Genomic DNA, 20534 nt, shown 5'->3' with positions numbered 1-20534 from the left:
GATGTTCGCTGGTTGCTTTCCCTCTGTTCAGTGTTTCAAAGTTAGTGACTTGAGTCCTGTCTGACCTGGCGTTTAGCCCAACTGCAGGTGAGGTGCCGCAAAAATCGAAAACTTTAATTAAAAATAAAAAAACAACTTCTAATAATATTTCACGTGTTACCATGTCTTATAACAGTATTAAAGAAAATTTAATTAATTTAATTGAAACAAATTTCTCGAAAGAAAAAGATGTTCTAAGAATATTTCAATTATTTTTTCTAGCATGTAAAAGTTACATGTGAGCCTGGTTTACGGGCATATGACTATTATATTTGACACATGTTGATTTGTGTCTTAGCACGTGTAAATACTATTGTCCGCACACAGAAGTATGTCATTTTGATAACACTTTTTTGAGGTGCTTAATATTTTAGGCCCGGCATGGCCAGGTGGGTTAAGGCGTTTGACTCGTAATCTGAGGGTCGTAGGTTCGAATCACCGTCGCACCAAACATGCTCGCCCTTTCAGCTGTGTGGGAGTTACAATGTGACGATCAATCCCACTATTCGTTGGTAAAAGAGTAGCCCAAGAGTTGGCGGTGGATGGTGATGACTAGCTGCCTTCCCTTTAGTCTTACACTGCTTATGTAGGTACGGCTAGCGCAGATAGCCCTCATGTAGCTCTGCGCGAAATTTAAACCAAATTTAATATTGTAATAGAGGATGAAAACTGATCTATCTGATAAAGATAAAATAATATTTAGTTTTTGACACACTTACAGCAGTTTTTTTACAATACAGACCTTTTAACAATTTGTATAATGAATTTATTAGCTCCGAGTTTTATCTGATATATTAGATGTATTTGAAATGCCATATCTTTCATGTTCTCTGAGTTTTAAATGGAAATGCCTAAATATATATATATATATGGTTTATTTGATTATTAAGTTGGTGTCACTTAAAGAAAAAATAATCAAAATTTAGTTTCATAAGTTATCAGTGCTGAACAAAAACGATATTTTCTTGAAAATTACGAAAAACAAAGTAATTATAAGCAGAACTTTTTGTATCAAATAATGTGATGATATATTTTGTTCTCTCTTCTGAGTATCGTATAACATTCCTATATCAAATAATGTGATGACATATTTTGTCCTCTCTTCTGAATATCGTGTGACATTTCTATATCAAATAATGTGATGATATATTTTGTCCTCTCTTCTGAATATCGGATAACATATCTGTATCAAATAATGTGATGATATGTTTTGTCTTCTCTTCTGAATATCGGATAACATATCTGTATCAAATAATGTGATGATATGTTTTGTCCTCTCTTCTGAATATCGGATAACATTCCTATATCAAATAATGTGATGACATATTTTGTCCTCTCTTCTGAATATCGTGTGACATTTCTATATCAAATAATGTGATGATATATTTTGTCCTCTCTTCTGAATATCGGATAACATATCTGTATCAAATAATGTGATGATATGTTTTGTCTTCTCTTCTGAATATCGGATAACATATCTGTATCAAATAATGTGATGATATGTTTTGTCCTCTCTTCTGAATATCGGATAACGTATCTGTATCAAATAATGTGATGATATGTTTTGTCCTCTCCTCTGAATATCGGATAACATATCTGTATCAAATAATGTGATGATATGTTTTGTCCTCTCCTCTGAATATCGGATAACGTATCTGTATCAAATAATGTGATGATATGTTTTGCCTTCTTTTCTGAATATCGGATAACATATCTGTTTCAAATAATGTGATGATATGTTTTGTCCTCTCTTCTGAATATCGTATAAATAACGTACCATTGTGTTTCTTTTGTTGGGTTAAAATAATTTATTTTAAAAGTTATTTTACACCTTATCGCAAGATTGTAGTTTTATTTAACTTGAGTTACATTTAAAGAAGGCTAAACAGTTTAATTATATATATATATATATATATATATATACATGCACGAAAATACTAAAGTAGAACATTGGTGTGAAGTTTTATGTAAATCTATATCGTTATCGTCTGTTGATAAGCTACTCAGTTTAAATTGGAGCTTATCAGATCTCTACTTTATCACTGTTAGATTTAGATTGATTGGTTGGAGTTACACACTACAGCATGAGCATAATACAACTGTGTATATATAAAACTCCTATGTATAAGCTTTAACTAAGAATATAAATTAAACTAGAGGAGTCAAAAACTACGTTATGCTATTCATAAAGGGTATTTTGATCATCACTGTGTAACACACTCGTAGCAACTAATTGATCCAATCTAACCAACAATACAGCTGTATCTCATTAATGCTGCACGAGCACTCTGTCCATTCTCTTAGTAAGCTTTTACTTCCCTTTTGTCTCAACGTTTTTATTTTCCAGTAGAGAACAGTAGGTTTATATTTCCTATGCAATCCTTATATTGAAGACCTTGTGAAAATTATACAGTGGTGACGTCACAGTGATAAAGAAAGTGCTCGGTGGAACATTGAATACTATTTCTACTGATGACAGTTTCAGTCGATCTAGTTTCCTATAATATCCTCTTTTTATTCATGGTTAAGATGCTGCACAGTGAATCATGGGATCGACATGCGGTGTTAAATATACTTGTCGTTTAAGCCGTCAGGGGGATGATTATATTATTACAACCAATCCCATTGTTCGTTGGTAAAGAAATGGCGGAAGGTGCTGATGGTCTGTCGCCTCTTCTGTGGTTGCTACTTAAAATGATGACGACAACAGATACGTTGCTATGAAGAAACAGACCTCGATATTTAAGAATATGCTTATTCGTTTTCTAACTTTACTAAAGTCTCGTGGTTTTGTATCTTAGCGCAAAATTTATTTGTCACAAATACTTTGAATAACTAAGTCGAGCAAAGTTGCCAGAGAGAGAGAAATGGGTGTATTTGCTATTCTATTTTTATTTTATTATGGCAATCTAATATTTGTAGAATATACCGATATTTTCACTACGTCTTGTAAAGCAAGATATTTTGTATAATATCAGTTCTACAGTGCCTTAGGGAATTTCCTTCCTGTACATTTCTATGAATAACCCATGCACATAAAAATATCTAATGCTCACGCAGCCTTGGCACATTGCCCACGAAATTTTCGCAAACACTAAAACAACATAAACAAATAAACCTGAGCCCGGATAAGTTTAGTGGGATTTTCTCAGTTGCAATACCTAGCTTGTTTAGCTTCTTAAAGCTACAGTCGTTTCTGTACGTTTTAACGTAATCAGAGATATACATACACATTGTTATTTCATGTCTGCATCTATAAGTTTGACTATCGAAGATTCCTTCTTAAGCTCAAGGTAAGTGCCAGGGATCTTAAATGTGGTACTTAGTATCAGCTGATTGTAAACTGCAAACTAAAGGTACCCACTTTGTGACTGTTCACAGTTTAAAATATAACATTTTAGTTGCGTAAACTGTGAATAGGATGTTCCTTGAAATCAAAACACTATGTATTGTAATCTTATTTAGGTTTTTCACTTTTGTAGTTTCGTAGAATTATAAATACATTCTAAAATTTGTTTAATGTTAACCATATCTTCTCATAATTCTATAATATTAAAGCTATCTTTAGACAAGCGTGGCATGAATTTTGTTTCTTTCTATTTACGTGAGATTAAAGAAAAGATGTATTTTAATTCCGTGAAATTAAGTTTAATTTACATTAAATTATGTTGTAAAGAAATGATGCTATACCGTATTTGAATTATAATTTCGATACCCTGTTTCAATAAATGTTAAAACACAATTCTGTAACACATTTTGTTTGTGTAAGGTTTAATTTGTACCGTGTGATATTTCTATAAAGATTTATATTTTACATTTTAATTTTGTACAGTTTAAAACATATTGCATTCTACTTTATAGAATAAAATGTACAGATTATATTTCCTCATAAATTTGCTCGGCATGGCTAGGTGGTTAGGGCGCTCGACTCGTAATCTGAGGATTGTGGGTTTGAATCTCCGATCCACCAAACGTTCTCGCCCTTTCAACCGTTGGGGCGTTATGATGTTGGTAAAAGAGTAGTTCAAGAATTGGCGGTGGGTTGTGATGACTAGCTGCCTTCTCTCTAACCTTGCACTGCTAAATTAGGGAAGGCTAGCTGAGAGAGCCCTCATTTAGCTTTGCGCGAAATTAAAAAAAAAAAAAACAAATCTTCATGAATTAAAATGTGCAGCGTTCTGCATATGTAAAGTTCGAGTTTATCTACACTGTGATTTTGCTTATGTAGAGTTAAAGACACATTTTATTTGGATTCTATAAAAGGTTGTTTATGTTCTATTAAAACAAATCTGTAGCACCACTACATTATTAATGCTCTAGCAGATGAACATAGCCCTGTAGTGTGATTTCCACTTCCGTCACAAAGTTTTCACATCTAAGGAATACCACACTTCCCTGTGCGCTTTGCACAAGATACTCGTAATACGAGAAAGATGGTTTGCTAGTGTCCGTTTCAACAACTCAATCACATATACATCCTTAGGCCATGCGGTATGTCTCATATGGAATAACATCAATATCCATTTCCCATGCTACTTTTGGTATGCGCTAGTTAATGGTACAATTGGTAGTTTTATCTTAGTAAACTCCCACCTAGCTTTCAGACGGGAATCGTTATTAATTTTGCTACGTTTTGTTATTTGAATAACCTGAGCGACTTCTGTCACTGGCATTTGTGTTCGCGGCTTTTAGCCTGTTATAGGCGCCGCACTTTGTTTTGATTACTACAAATGAGATACGACTTGTTGCAGGTCTCTTTATGGATGGTCTTTCTCCCCAAGATAACCCATATTTATATATTTCCCAGTGTCATTAAGTGCAAGGTATATTCATTTCTTGGAAATTCTAAATCTCCGATCTGATCTTTATGATCCGAGTGTCATAAATATTTTATGTTAGAGAAGCCTTCCTAATAGCGATGCCCTCGCACAAATTATGAAAATGCCAAACAATGTTAATATACTGTACTGATTCATGCTGTTTCATCGTAACTTTATATTGGATGTGGTTGTTATGTAACGTGCTGCTTTGCATAATAAAAATCATTTTAATATAACGTATGATCAGCCCTCTATATAGAAATTAGAGCATTACAAATTATATTTTTTTACTATTCAAAGTATCCTACATATTGTTTAGAAAATATTTAAGCATCCTGCACTCGCTTTACGTTCAATGCAGACTGAAATAATACCGCCTAATAATTACGTATTGTTCAAAGTATGCTTTGTTTAATTATGAAGAACTTTAATTATATCCTGTTCCATATAACAGTTAAATAATACCGCTTAATAATTACGTACTGTTCAAAGTATGTTTTTGTTTAATTTTGAATAAATTAATTATACCATGTTTCATACAACAGTTATGGTATACCAGTGTAATATTTTTCAAGAATTTGTTTCTAATTCGTTTAATTTTATAATATTTAAAACTTTTCAAGTCTAGAATGTGGTTTTGAAATATAAAATCTTGTAAGTACAAATGTTTAAACGTTTAACTTCATCTACATTTTAACATATGAGACTCGTTTCATTGTTGATAATGTCATGTATTTGATTAATAAATTATTTTCTTATCATTAACATTTCTTCTTTTTAAAAATGATAGTAATCAGTCATCAGAGCCATCTACAGGGAAATTCTGTTACAGCTCTTCTCGCGATGGCCAATAAGACAACAGAATATCTGCCTCATTCAGGAGTGTATCATATACTAGAAACCACGTATCCTGAACCACTTTCCGGGTTACATAGGTCAACAAGGAGGGATTTTTCTCACTCGTCCAGAAGCAGTCAGAGGTTAAATCTTCAGGCACGACGAGAAAAACGTCGTCGAACCATACATTTACCGTTCGACGAAATCAAAGAGGTTGACGAAGAAAGTTTGGATGACTCTGACAAACATGACAAGGTTTTATTGCTAGTGTCCAGTAGGTCACAGAATGAACTTCATAAGAGCCTGATAGGTTGTTCTACAGATGTTAATCCACAGCAGGATAAGTCGAGTTCTCTCCAGGAGTCTTCGAAAAGTTTCACGTTGTCAGCGCAAAGCCAACCTAAACAACAGCAACATGCTCAACTCAAGACTACAAATGTTTGAGATTCTTGAATCCATGTGATAGAGGTTAAAAATTCATCATAAGTTAATATAAGTTAACAACCTTGTAAAGAGAAAAAATATTTTTCCTTTAATTAAACACACTTAATATTTAACATCACGCGATGTACGACTTATATGGAGACAGAAAACGAATTTTCTGCTACGTATAACTTGGAAAAAGAAGTAAGCATATATAAGCACCGAGTGAATTTGGTTCCAAACCAAACGTGTTTCTTTTTATCTCCATAAGTGAGATAAGATTAGGGTGGTTCTCTATATTACTACTTGAAACATCGTAGAAACTAGAACATTATTTGCGAAATGTGTTGAACATTTCAAAGGCTTCCTCTACAAAATCCATAGATAAATTCTAAGTACATTAACCAGAAAATAGTTTATTGTTCTTGCGTCTCTAGTTTACGAAAATTTTAAACTGTAGTTGGATTAATAACATGTAAATTGTATACATATACGCTCACAGACCCTGTGAATAAGCTTGACTGGTTCTGCCATCTAGTAGCTATTATAGAAAATAATATTATGCAAACTTTTAACCAGCAACACCTATAAAATATGCTTGACTTTCCTCCACGATATGGCTGGAATAATGAATTATAAACTGTTTTTTTTTTGTTAATAATAAATTACTGTAGCTTTGGTGAAATAAAAATATTGTTTCTGAAGGAGAGGTAGAACAGCAAAAAAAGCAGTTCAGAAGAAAAGGTTCTGTTTTTGAATTACAAATATTTAGTTTAAATCGCAAAATGAAAACGTTTTACAATATTGAACAAACAAAAGTACCCGTCCCCAGTGATGGCAAAAGTTTAAGTTAATCTATATAAAATTAAATTATTTCATAAACTTCAAAAAGGTTAATTTTGTTGTATTCTTGGTTTCACTTGGAGCCAAACCCCTCAGCTACTTATACTGTCCACCGTTACAAGTAATTCTTGGGTATTTCAGTTATGCTAAGAGTCGTTTAATAATAATATACAGTAAATCTACATTTGTATTCTTTAAGTTACGTCACGTTTTGAGCTGTGAATAATAGTGTGATTAACTCCTAACAATTTAGTGTAAAATATCCTAGTTTCGAAATAAAATTTCATATAAACATTATTCATGTCTGTTCTTCCGTCATTTCAAAAGTGAATGTTGAGTTTGGTCTGCGTGCACAGCTTTTCAAATGGGAGACAGATACCGCCGTTTGTAATACATATATGTATAGGAAGTTAGTATTTAAAATACGTTAAGTCTTGACTTGTTCGACTACAAACTACAGTTTATGTTTCACTGTTGTTATTCCCTATCACACTCTTTGTTAATCAAATCAAAATACAGATTAGTGCATATCGTCAAAAGTCACAGTCCACAACAGTATTCATTATATGAATAGAAGTAAATTATTTGACCTTTAATAAAAATATTTTTTTTGAATAAAGTACGTTGTATTAGTGGGTAGGTATTCCATATCTTTGTTCATCACTTTGTAGGAATATTTTAAATAAAGTATCTTAGTTCAATAGAGAACTAATTAATCTGTTTAACCTTTGCTCAATAGAACTTTTATATAAAAAAAAATTAGCAAATTACTATAACTCGTGTTCGTCTTTTCCTTCCTAGGACTTTTCAAAATAAATTATTTTAATTCAGTAAATAAATATTCAGTGTCTTTATTCATTACTTAAATCAACTTTTAAAAAATAAAATAGCTTAATTCAATAGAAGTGTATTTTAACTCGTGTTTATTTTTTCATTAATAGGAGTAATATACATAGCGTATTTTGATTTAGTAAGTGACTATTCAATGTGTTTGTCCTTTGTTTAATAAAACGTTTCGAAAGAAAGTACCTTAGTTAAATAAATATTACTTGCGTTTGTTCTTGGCTCATTAAAGTACCTTAGATAACTGAGTGACTATTTAGCGTGTAATAAAACCCTAAGCTTCTACTCTTGTTGTTATATATGATAACTGAAAAATATATGATAATATTAATCAACACTTGATTTTGATCACTTATTTGTGTGTATATATTTGCAATAATCGTAAAATCACGTTAATGCTTTACGAAAGGTTTGGCTTAATATTTAGAAATGGAAAATGGAAAAATGATCACGTGTTTAAGCTATATCGTTCTTGTAATATGTAATAATTTGTAATCTTTATCAAGTGTTATTTTGATTCATTTATAAACATATTCTTACAAACGTTTCGTAATAAAATTATTTATTTTAATACATTTATTATGATTTTCAATACATTGTGAACTACGTAGACGTCCAAACGAGGTAAATTTCTGACATAAATTCATTAAATTACCACTAAGAAGACTGTAAATGGTAAAAGTAGACCCTCAGTAAAAAATAGACATTAGATGTGTTCCCAAAACCGTATTGAAGTAAAAACACAAATTCCTAGACACATTCCAAATTAGCTAGAGGAGTTATACAAAATAGTTTGAATCACCAAGTAAACAAACTCAATAATATACCTTATCTACTGTATAGCATTTGTTCACAAGTTATAATATTTTGGTACTCGTATTTTCATAAGAATTTGAATGATAAAATGAACGAGTGTTGATACGTTTTACTTTCTATTTATTCTTTGAACTTCACAGAACAATCTTCAGAAAAAAACATATTGCGGTAAAAGAAGATTCAAATTTATTCTTTAAATATTAATAATTTTAAACGTAATCCTAGAAAAACAAATGTCTTTTTTTAGGTAACAATAAGTAACATGAACGTTCACTTTTATCGAGGTCATTCATCCGAAAGAGTTTTTTTTTCCTACAACGTGTTTTGAATAAATAAAACTAGCAAAATAATTTGGAATTGAATGTCCGTTTCAGAAAAGAATGATTGTTTTGTTAAAAACATCTCACCAATTTCATTTTGACCACGAAACTTTTAATAATCATAAACACTGTGCATTATCAAAGAAAAAGAGATGCTGTTAGTTAGAGAGAAGAGTTTGATATTTTATATAGTAATTCATCGCTGAAATAATAATTACAAACATATTCAATCGTAGGACACCTTTCACTCATTCCTCGTATTTTATATTTATTTCTGTCAGTTTTTAAGTATGTACCATGCTGTACAGTAGGTGTTTGTAATTTCTTGGCGACATATTTTAACAATAAAAAAGTAGTACCTGATCCATTTGCATCAGAAAAATATATTTAAGCAAATCAAACGTATGTATATGTTAGTTACGCTGTGGGTTATCACAGTTGTATCCGGAGCTTTAAATAATTGTCTCTTTTTCGCCCTTACAAGCTGGTTAAGTTACTTTAGAATATAATTTAGCAAAGACAATTAATCTTTCTACTCTGTTATTACAATATAGTCTGTGATAAGTTCACTTTAAAACAGTTGTATCCAGAGCCTAAACCTTGTAAGTGTAGTGAGTTTTGATACAATAACCCTTAAATAAAGACATAGTTTGGGATCACCTGGACTGGAGCCAAGTGCACAAAATTTATCATGAAAGCAAAAGTTTTGATTCAATTTTAAACTTAAATCGTTTCCGAATTAAACTATTTTCTGTTTTAAATAAAAACAAAGTTAGTTAATCAACTTTTATATTTCCCATTTGTTGTCTATACATTTCTTTTTATACTTTCAGTGCATAGAATAACAAAAATAATAACTTTTCAAATGAGTTTTGGGTCTCGTTGAAAACCTTAACAACTTTTTCATGTAATCCTCTGTTACAAAACCTTACTGGCTTTTCTATATGTATTAGAAGTTGTTGGCCTAACTGATATTTATCAGTAATTATTCTATAAATACGACACGAATTCGTCTCATGAATGAATTGAATTTTAATTTGCTATACAGTAGTGTTAAAGTAAAAGCGAGTTTTATCAACTTTCGTTTTAAAATCTGCAAAGTAAGTAGAAAAAAAGTTTTTGTTTCGAAGGGAAAACAAAATATGCACACTTAATGAGAAATGCATATATGTTTTTATAATTCCACAATGCTAATAATTTCATAGATCATATTAGGTGTTTCACTGCAGTTGGTGAAAAGAGAAGTTATTTAGCAATCATGCTTTTTAGTTCAAGGGAAAAAGAATGTCAGTGAAACTAAGATCAAGTTAAAAAGTCATTAGAACAAGTAAATTGCCTCTCAAGCACGATTACAAAAAACAAAAATTAGGTTATATGCAAAAACGGCTCGTTTGGGTTGAGAAAATATTTTACATAGAAGGTCGAAATTGTTCGCTCTTCTATGTAAAATATTTTCTCAACCCAAACGAGCCGTTTTTGCATATAAATTTCTCAACAAGTGGGTTTCTCGACATCACTAAAAATTAGGTTATATAATTACGATAACAATCACTAGATGACGTTACTATCAAGAGACTAAAACTTCTATTTTTAACCAAAGAAACTCTTCGATAATTTTTTTTTTCTAGATCTATGCATGAGACTAAGCTTAAATAGCTTTGTTGTTAACTAAAATAGCTTTTATTATATGACTCAAACAAAATTTTTCTTCAGATTCTTTGTGAGTTTTAAATTAATTGTACTGTTAATTTTTACCTTAAAAAGTACTTATTTTTGCTTTCCAAACTTTAGTATTCCTTTTGTGCTCATTTATTAAAATTGTATCGAAGATGCTCTGCTTCAAACTACATTAAACCGTTTTAACACAAAAACTGCAACTCTCTTTATTAGAAGTGCCTTTTCTGTGATTTTATGACCTATCTACGTGAAACACTTTTCAAAGTAAACTAAGCAAACATTTATGAAAATAACATAATATATCACTTTCCAAACCTTTATGAAAATCACATAATATATCACTTTCCATTTTTTCTGTTTATGTAATATACCATTTATAAAATTAATTCATTTACTAGAAAAAAATTCATTTGATTGTAAGCGCTTTAATTGGAAACCGATGGCACTACCTAACACAGTTTACGTTAAATACATTTTACCATCTTACATATTGGGACGTGGCTCACAGAAATCGCATAATATGCGTCACTATTATACAATAGCATTATCGTCATACGGTGACACAACTGTAGCAAGTTGGGTTTATATACTTATATCACCACTATATGGTACACAACTGTAGCAGGTTGGGTTTATACACTTATATCACCACTGTAGGGTACACAACTGTAGCAAGTGGGGTTTATATACTTATATCACCACTATATGGTACACAACTGTAGCAGGTTGGGTTTATACACTTGTATCACCACTATATGGTACACAACTGTAGCAAGTAGAGTTTATATACTTATATCACCACTATATGGTACACAACTGTAGCAAGTAGAGTTTATATACTTATATCACCACTATATGGTACACAACTGTAGCAAGTAGAGATTACACGACTTGCATTATTACTACATGGTGATAGAGTAGTAGTAAGTATCTTTACATGACTTGCACAACCACTAAACACATGCATACCCATATACGTATCATAGGTACGGTATTACTTATAGTAGGAGTGGAACAGGTACTAAATATATGTAATACAAACTATTTACTTATGTATATCTTTAACAAACAAATAATAAATCTTCAAAGTATCTGAGAGAAGCTCTTAAGTTATAAATAGACCGCATATAAAATTACAAGTCATAGAACCACTCAAGACTGTCAGCACTGCAGATAGAAAAAAAATCACAAAACCACAAATTTCTAAATCTCGCCGACTATCTGACCAACGCTGTTTAACACGTTTAGTTGTATAACAAACAGACTTACCATAGTTATAAGTGCAGCAATCAGAATAATATTACAGGATACACATGTTAGTGCTAGCATGAAGTAGCTAATTAAATTAATTAAATAATTTACCTCACCCTAGGATAGGCACATAACTCTGACTACACCGCCCAAATGACATTACACACTATAGTTTGTACCTTCATATGTGCATCATACATGCACACGTACAATGTTTACCAACACCATAATGAGGACACACACACACACTTATACACCATTATCTGCACATAATATTACGTTACACATCCACACTGATGATATACATGCAGAGTTTCAAAATAAATGAAATAATTATTTATAATATCATGTCATCCTGTAATAAAAGTGCATGAATAAATTAAAAATATTTAACAAATGAAATGGATGCACCGAAAAGTGAGGAAACAAGGTAGGAATGGGCGTGATGTAATAAACCATCTACAGTACAACCTCAGTCCATGTCTACTTCTTTCTTCTGAGTTCATGATATTATACAGGTTATGGATACATGCAAAACTGCATCTAAGAATCTTCTATTTTTTTTTGTAAAAGTAACAATTCTATGACGTCGATATACAGAAATCTCGTGGGATTTTTTATCTTTGTAGTTTAATCCACCTATAAATGTAAAGAAATCCTGCTGCTTTCTCATGTTATTTTATAAAGAGGGACAAGTTATAAAAAAACAGCTGTAAGAGATATGGGTTCACACCAATATCTGGTTCTTCTGGTGTCATATAAACAGACTTTATAGCACTTGTATTGCTTCCAAAAACATGATACATAAAAATCTCTCGTCATTGTATGATAAGCGTAACTTGGTCTGATGAGTTTAGTTCTCCTGTCTTATTGGTATACAGGATAAAAGTAATAAATAAAATAGGCATAGACAGAACGTTTGGCACGCCCTCTTGTGGGGTTGTATTCTTACCTTGTTTCCTCACTTTTTAGTGCGTTCATTCCTACACTTTTACTTCTTCCTTTTAAATATATATATTTTTTTCCATTTTTACTGATATATATTGTTAGCGCACACACATTTCTACATAAACATCACTGCGTAAGAAATCACTAAACAGTTCACAAATCAAATGCTATCTGTCCAACATATTAAAATTAAAAGATGAATGGGTAACATGGCTGTAACAAGTAGCTTCCATGGCATGAGATCACCACTCAGTGGCGAAAAAACTGTAGTAAGTTTACACTTAGTTAGAAAGTAGCTTACGTTGACTAATCTGTTGTATATTGACAATTGCCAATATTTCTTAGCACCTCGCTGTCAACAACATTCTCATATTCGATAATATTAGCGTACCACAAGTACAGAATCTATAAATACAATAACATGATAGCAACAGGAAGTTGTTTTTTATAACTTGAAACACATGTACACCGTGTCACATATTGTTATATCAGCTGCGCACTGTACATTACACAATTTACCTTGTATTTAGTGTTCGTATCTGCATCTCTGTAGACGATATGATTTTTGTCCCTATACATCAGTCATCAAGACAATGCCTGAACAAGACAAACACGTACGCTATTTTTTATGACCAGACAAACTTTACAGAAGATTTCTGAACGTCATTTTCCCGAAACAATGTTTCATTATCTAAGGAAAATAAAAAACACAACTCGCAGATGTACCTTTCAGAGTGTATGTTGATAAACTTAAAAAACATATCTGAAACTTAGTATCGCCAGCACAGCATTTCTGATAGCTGACAGAAAATTGTTCGAATCGCCTTACCGCAGTCCAGTGTTCTATCTTTAGAGCAATCTTCTAACGATAGGCACTATTTATGTACATATGGTGTACTATAAGTATAGTACCATGTGTGTATGTGTCTGTTTCTTTAGTATATAAGTTCTAATGCTGATCCTGACACCTGTATTCTCTACAGACTACAACATAAAAAATAATTATTTTTTTTTACCAAACACCACGAATTTGGAAAGTTTCGAAGACTTGAATTTAACTATGCTCTCGAAACACGACACTTAGAGTTGGAATCGAGAAATAAGATTGTTTTTTTCGAATTTCGCGCAAAGCTACACGAAGGCTGCTGTGCTAGCCGTCCCTAATTTTACAATGTAAGACTAGAGGGAAGGCAGCTAGTCATCACCATCCACCGCCAATTCTTGGGCTACTCTTTTACCAACGAATAGTGGTATTGACCGTTGCATTATAGCGCCCCTCACAGCTGAAAAGGCGAGTATGTTTGGTGTGATAGGGATTTAAATTCGCGATCAGCAGATTAGGAGTCGAGCGTCTAAACCATCTGGCCATCTTGGGCCTAGAAATAGTGTAATACAAATAAATGCTAGATATATTTTCTCCATGGCAGAAGCTGTGGTCGAGAACACATAAGTAAGAACGAGTGGTTCCACAAAGCTCATGTAATATATATATATTATACATATATATATACACACACACACTTTTTTTTAATAAGTAATATTTTATTCGATGGGATCCTAAGTATATTCTTTCGCGTTTAGGTCAGCTTTCCTCTACAAAAGCCCTAACAGCGGCGTGAGCGAGGAAGCGAAAAACCACTGTTGAATACCCTGTCTCTCCTGTTTAATTGTTGAAATGTCTGTTTACACAAGTATTGTTTAGAGTTCGGCAGGAGTCGCGTATTTCACGTGAGCTGTGCGTATTTAGTACAAGGCTGATAACACGACCCGTCCTTCGCCTGTCTAGTTTATTCGCGTATGTTCTGTTGCTCAGTGACGCTGTACTCAACACCCTTGTGCGCGTGATTCAATAACGTTTTGTGTCGGCACACGAGAGCCACTCGAGTAACCTAGTCTGATATACAGGCACTCAAACTTGTAGTGAATTTGATACAACAAATAATAATCATGCATGCGCCAAGTCGGATAAATTCTAACCCTTTTCAGAAGACCATGAGCGCTATCAGTCTTAACTCCGTCCAAGCGCTGGGATCCGTAGCTCTTCCCCATTCTATTCGACAAAACGGCGTCGCCTTATCGGACCTCCCTGAGAACGGAGAGATAACGTCTTCTGAGCAGTTTTACAACGGTCAACGGCCCCAGTGGCAACGAGCTCTCTCAGGAAGAAAGGAAGACTGGGAAAGGTGAGAACGTTGTTTCGTCTTGAACGTGTCTCGAGCTCCAGAAGAACTCGAGCAACTAAAGTTTGGGATAAAATTAAGTGGATTTAAAGTGGATTTAAGTGGATTAATATTTTGTATTGTTAATATACGCATTACAAGATACGCTCCCCTGAATCTGAAAATATATTTATTGTATTATTAAAAAGGTTATTACAAGATACGCTCCCCTGAATCTGAAAATATATTTATTGTATTATTAAAAAGGTTATTACAAGATACACTTCCCTGTGTCTGAAAATGGATTTATTGTATTATTAATAAAGTTATTACAAGATATACTCCCCTGAGTCTGAAAACAGGTTTAATTTATTATTAATAAACTTATTACAAGATACGCTCTCTTGAGTCTGAAAATAGATTTATTGTATTATTAATAAACTTATTACAAGATACACTCCCCTGAGTCTGAAAATAGGTTTATTATATTGTTAACGCACTTATTATATAAGATATACTCCCCTAAGTCCCAGAACGTTAGTTATGAAAACCAAAACAATAATTAAGCATTTAACTTATCAACTTAATTAATAATTATATTCAAATTATTAACAACTGGTTTCGTCAAAGCATCTATGGGAAGGCTGCTTTTTTAGAAATGTGTTGGCCCGGCATGATTAGGTGGGTTAAGGCGTTATACTTCTAATCTGAGGATCGCGGGTTCGAATCCCCGTCGCACAAAACATGCTCGCCCTTCCAGTGGTGTGGATGTTATAATGTGACAATCAATCCCACTATTCGTTGGTAAAAGAGTAGCCCAAGAGTTGGCGGCGGGTAGTGATGACTAGCTGCCTTCCCTCTAGACTTACACTGCTAAATTAAGGACGGCTAGCGCAGATAGCCCTCGTGTAACTTTGCGCGAAACTAAAAAAAAAGGAATATTTGAGGTTTACTTTTTTAAAAGACACACTGAAAAAAATCCGTAGTCGTGTTCAAATAACTATCACTATTTTGCTTTAGAACGTGTGGCAAGTTCTCACCAAAAAGTCGTAATGGCAAAACTTAAAGGAAAGTAAGGAAGTTTGTTTCCGGAATTCAAACAAACAGAAGTGTGTTTATGTTTCGGACGCATCTAATTTTCGTTGATCGCTAATAAAGCAAGTGAGATGAGCTGTATTTATTTAATTTATTTTTATTAATAACCTCCCACGATAACGTAGCAAATCTCGACAATAAACATTTTAATATGTAGGTCTTACTTCTTTAATGGAAAGTAGAAATACTGAGAGATTAAAGAATAAGCAAAGATTGTTTGTTTGTTTTGAATTTCGCGCAAAGCTACACGAGGGCTATCTGCGCTAGCCGTCCCTAATTTAGCAGTGTAAGACTAGAGGGGAAGGAGCTAGTCATCACCACCCACCGCCGACTCTTGGGCTACTCTTTTACAAACGAATAGTAGGATTGACTGACGTCCACACGGCTGGAAGGGCGATCATGTTTAGTGCGACGAGAATTCGAATCCACGACCCTCAGATTACGAGTCGAATGTCTTAACCCACCTGGCCATGCCGGGCCCGAAAAATAAACAAAGTATCAGTTAACATCTTTTATACGTATAGTTCTAAGGATCTGATATAATGGGCAAAGTCTTTATCATTTTTGAATAATCAGTAGAGATTGGAGATGCAAAAAAAAGTCACAACCTCTCGAATTTTAAATAAAACATTTTTGCAGACTGCAGACGCTTCAACGTATAAGAAATAAAGTATGCTGATTTAATAGCGTTACGTATTATAATTTATCTCGGAGGTGTCTCCGATTTATTATGTTACGTATTGCGATTCCAAATTGCCTGAAATCGACATAAATTTTAACTTCTATTTAGAAGTTAATTGTATGTCGAGATGTATCAAATTTATGATAATTGTTAACACGATCGATACACACAATTTTCTTTCTTGACACAAATATATTTTAATATACCAACAACAATACAATATACAATAATGGTTATTAGAAATAATTATTTCAAACAATAATTTATGTGCAAACGTTTTACAAACTTATGAACAGTGCTGAGTCGTTTACCTGATCTGGAACTGAATATTTTATCGCCGGTTCACGATGAACGAATAAATTCTGTGTTCATACACAGGTACACTTCATTTGACGGGAAGCTTGCCAGCTTCTTCTCACATGAGTTTTTTTCGCTAAGTTGTACATGTCTTTGTAGGAATACCAGTGTTCGAAGTGTATTCATAAAAGTTAAACGGTTTGTAATTTTAGAAACCTACAAATGTCCCTGGTCAAATATCTGTAGTTTTCCTATCAGTATGTGCTTATCACAGTAATAACTTTCGAGGTTTATAACACTGAATGTTGCAGACCAACAATATTAAACTGTCTCTTTGTGTTGTGTTGGTTATCATTTATAAGCTTGAGATGTATTCTCTAGAAATTCCAGTTAAGTTAATTCTGAAATTTTTCTTACACATATCTTATACTTACACAACTTTACAAAAAACAGTCGAGAATTTCGCAGTATATATTTAACAACATAAGTTACGTACATTTCTAAATATAAGTTTAATTTACACAAACATCCATATTAGAATAAATATATAATAGTGAAACCATTACAATAGTCTCCTTATAAAGTTAGTGGCTCTCCCCTGAATAAAATATAGAACAGTTATTGATTCTCTCCTGAAAAAATTTAGAACACTCAGTGTTTTTCCCCCTGAAAAGAGTATACAACAGTTAGTGATCCTCCCCCGGAAAGAATATAGAGCAGTAAGTGATTCTTCCCTGAAAAAAATATAAAATATTTAGTCTTTTTCACCCCTGAAACAGGTACAGCACAGTCAGTGATTTTCCCCTGAGATAAATATGGAACACTTAGCAACTTTCCCCTTAGAAAACTGATTTAGAGCAGTAGGCGATTCTTCCCTGAAAAAGGTACAGAACAGTTGTCAATTCTTTCCTGCAAGAGGTACAGAGCGGACATGATCGAACAAATTTAATGGTTGTATATCTCAGAACGACTGGTATGGGTATTAACACTTTTACTGATAAGGAGAGAACAACGTTTCGACCTTCCTAGGTCATCTTCAGGTTAAGAAAGAGAGTGTCTGAATGTGACCGTTGACGGACACATGTCTTAGGAACGAGAGTATAAACGGATACCGGATTGTAGGGTACCGTTGCAGGTGAATGTTAGGTTATTAATTACTATTGTTACTAATTACTAATGTCCACAGTATTAATATGGAAGTTGAATTTCACAAGCTCGCACATAAATGTATACATGTTTTATCTTTTGTATTGGGATAAATTAATTTTCCATTTCTTATGTCTATTTCGTGTGTCAGTTTCTTTCTTTCTACAATGTGCAACTGTTTTGTTGAAAAAATGGTTTAAATAATTTGTTTTTTAACAGTTACGAACAGTCGAACCTTTTTTTTAATTTCGCACAAAACTATTAGAGGGCTATCTGTGCTAGCCGTCCCTGAGTGTTTTCTATGGTTAAGCATGGAAACGAATATAAACAAACGCAAAATCAGAGAAACCCTACTTATACAGCAACTAAAATCAAAATTAAACCAATATAAAGGAACACCTTTATACCTATAGTAATTAATAACCTAACATTCACCTGCCACGCCCCCTACAATCCGGTACCCGTTTATACTCTTGTCCCAAAGACATGTGTCCGTCAACGATCACATTCAAACACTCTTGTTTTTTTAACCTGAAGATGACCTAAGAAGGTCGAAACTTTGTTCTCTCCTTATCAGTAAAAGTGTTAATACCCATACCAGTCGTTCTGATGTACAGATTGTTATAGTGTTAATATCCATACCAGCCGTTCTGATGTACAGATTGTTATAGTGTTAATACCCATACCAGCCGTTCTGATGTACAGATTGTTATAGTGTTAATATCCATACCAGCCGTTCTGATGTACAGATTGTTATAGTGTTAATATCCATACCAGTCGTTCTGAAGTACAGATTGTTATAGTGTTAATACCCATACCAGCCGTTCTGATGTACAGATTGTTATAGTGTTAATACCCATACCAGCCGTTCTGATGTACAGATTGTTATAGTGTTAATACCCATACCAGTCGTTCTGATGTACAGATTGTTATAGTGTTAATATCCATACCAGTCGTTCTGATGTACAGATTGTTATAGTGTTAATACCCATACCAGCCGTTCTGATGTACAGATTGTTATAGTGTTAATACCCATACCAGCCGTTCTGATGTACAGTTGTTATAGTGTTAATACCCATACCAGCCGTCCTGATGTACAGATTGTTATAGTGTTAATACCCATACCAGTCGTTCTGAAGTACAGATTGTTATAGTGTTAATACCCATACCAGCCGTTCTGATGTACAGATTGTTATAGTGTTAATACCCATACCAGCCGTTCTGATGTACAGATTGTTATAGTGTTAATACCCATACCAGCCGTTCTGATGTACAGATTGTTATAGTGTTAATATCCATACCAGCCGTTCTGATGTACAGATTGTTATAGTGTTAATATCCATACCAGTCGTTCTGAAGTACAGATTGTTATAGTGTTAATACCCATACCAGCGGTTCTGATGTACAGATTGTTATAGTGTTAATATCCATACCAGCCGTTCTGATGTACAGATTGTTATAGTGTTAATATCCATACCAGTCGTTCTGAAGTACAGATTGTTATAGTGTTAATACCCATACCAGCCGTTCTGATGTACAGATTGTTATAGTGTTAATACCCATACCAGCCGTTCTGATGTACAGATTGTTATAGTGTTAATACCCATACCAGCCGTTCTGATGTACAGATTGTTATAGTGTTAATATCCATACCAGCCGTCCTGATGTACAGATTATTATAGTGTTAATACCCATACCAGCCGTTCTGATGTACAGATTGTTATAGTGTTAATATCCATACCAGCCGTTCTGGTGTACAGATTGTTATAGTGTTAATACCCATACCAGCCGTTCTGATGTACAGATTGTTATAGTGTTAATACCCATACCAGCCGTTCTGATGTACAGATTGTTATAGTGTTAATATCCATACCAGTCGTTCTGATGTACAGATTGTTATAGTGTTAATACCCATACCAGCCGTTCTGATGTACAGATTGTTATAGTGTTAATACCCATACCAGCCGTTCTGATGTACAGTTGTTATAGTGTTAATACCCATACCAGCCGTCCTGATGTACAGATTGTTATAGTGTTAATACCCATACCAGTCGTTCTGAAGTACAGATTGTTATAGTGTTAATACCCATACCAGCCGTTCTGATGTACAGATTGTTATAGTGTTAATACCCATACCAGCCGTTCTGATGTACAGATTGTTATAGTGTTAATACCCATACCAGCCGTTCTGATGTACAGATTGTTATAGTGTTAATATCCATACCAGCCGTTCTGATGTACAGATTGTTATAGTGTTAATATCCATACCAGTCGTTCTGAAGTACAGATTGTTATAGTGTTAATACCCATACCAGCGGTTCTGATGTACAGATTGTTA

The 20534-nt window shown here is 33.3% G+C and overlaps 2 protein-coding genes across 2 annotated transcripts in view; both read left to right on the top strand.

The window, feature by feature from the left end:
- Positions 1-2671: 2671 nt before the first annotated feature.
- Positions 2672-8380, top strand: LOC143256609 (uncharacterized). The gene is made up of 2 exons (XM_076514029.1): positions 2672-3332; positions 5650-8380. The coding sequence occupies exon 2, from the start codon at positions 5703-5705 to the stop codon at positions 6138-6140; it is 438 nt and encodes a 145-aa protein (XP_076370144.1). The 5' UTR covers positions 2672-3332; positions 5650-5702; the 3' UTR covers positions 6141-8380.
- Positions 8381-14606: 6226 nt separating this feature from the next.
- The window catches only part of LOC143256606 (proline-rich protein 5-like), a 38379-nt gene continuing 32451 nt past the window's right edge, over positions 14607-20534 (top strand). Inside the window, exon 1 of the mRNA XM_076514026.1 lies at positions 14607-15000. Coding sequence (XP_076370141.1) covers positions 14765-15000 — 236 coding nt within the window. The 5' untranslated portion in view covers positions 14607-14764. The remainder of the gene's footprint in view (positions 15001-20534) is intronic.

Source organism: Tachypleus tridentatus, chromosome 7, assembly GCF_004210375.1.
Source record: "Tachypleus tridentatus isolate NWPU-2018 chromosome 7, ASM421037v1, whole genome shotgun sequence".
Taxonomy (NCBI): domain Eukaryota; kingdom Metazoa; phylum Arthropoda; class Merostomata; order Xiphosura; family Limulidae; genus Tachypleus; species Tachypleus tridentatus.
The sequence above is the reverse complement of the archived record's forward strand: the minus strand, read 5'-3'. Positions and strand labels throughout refer to the sequence as shown.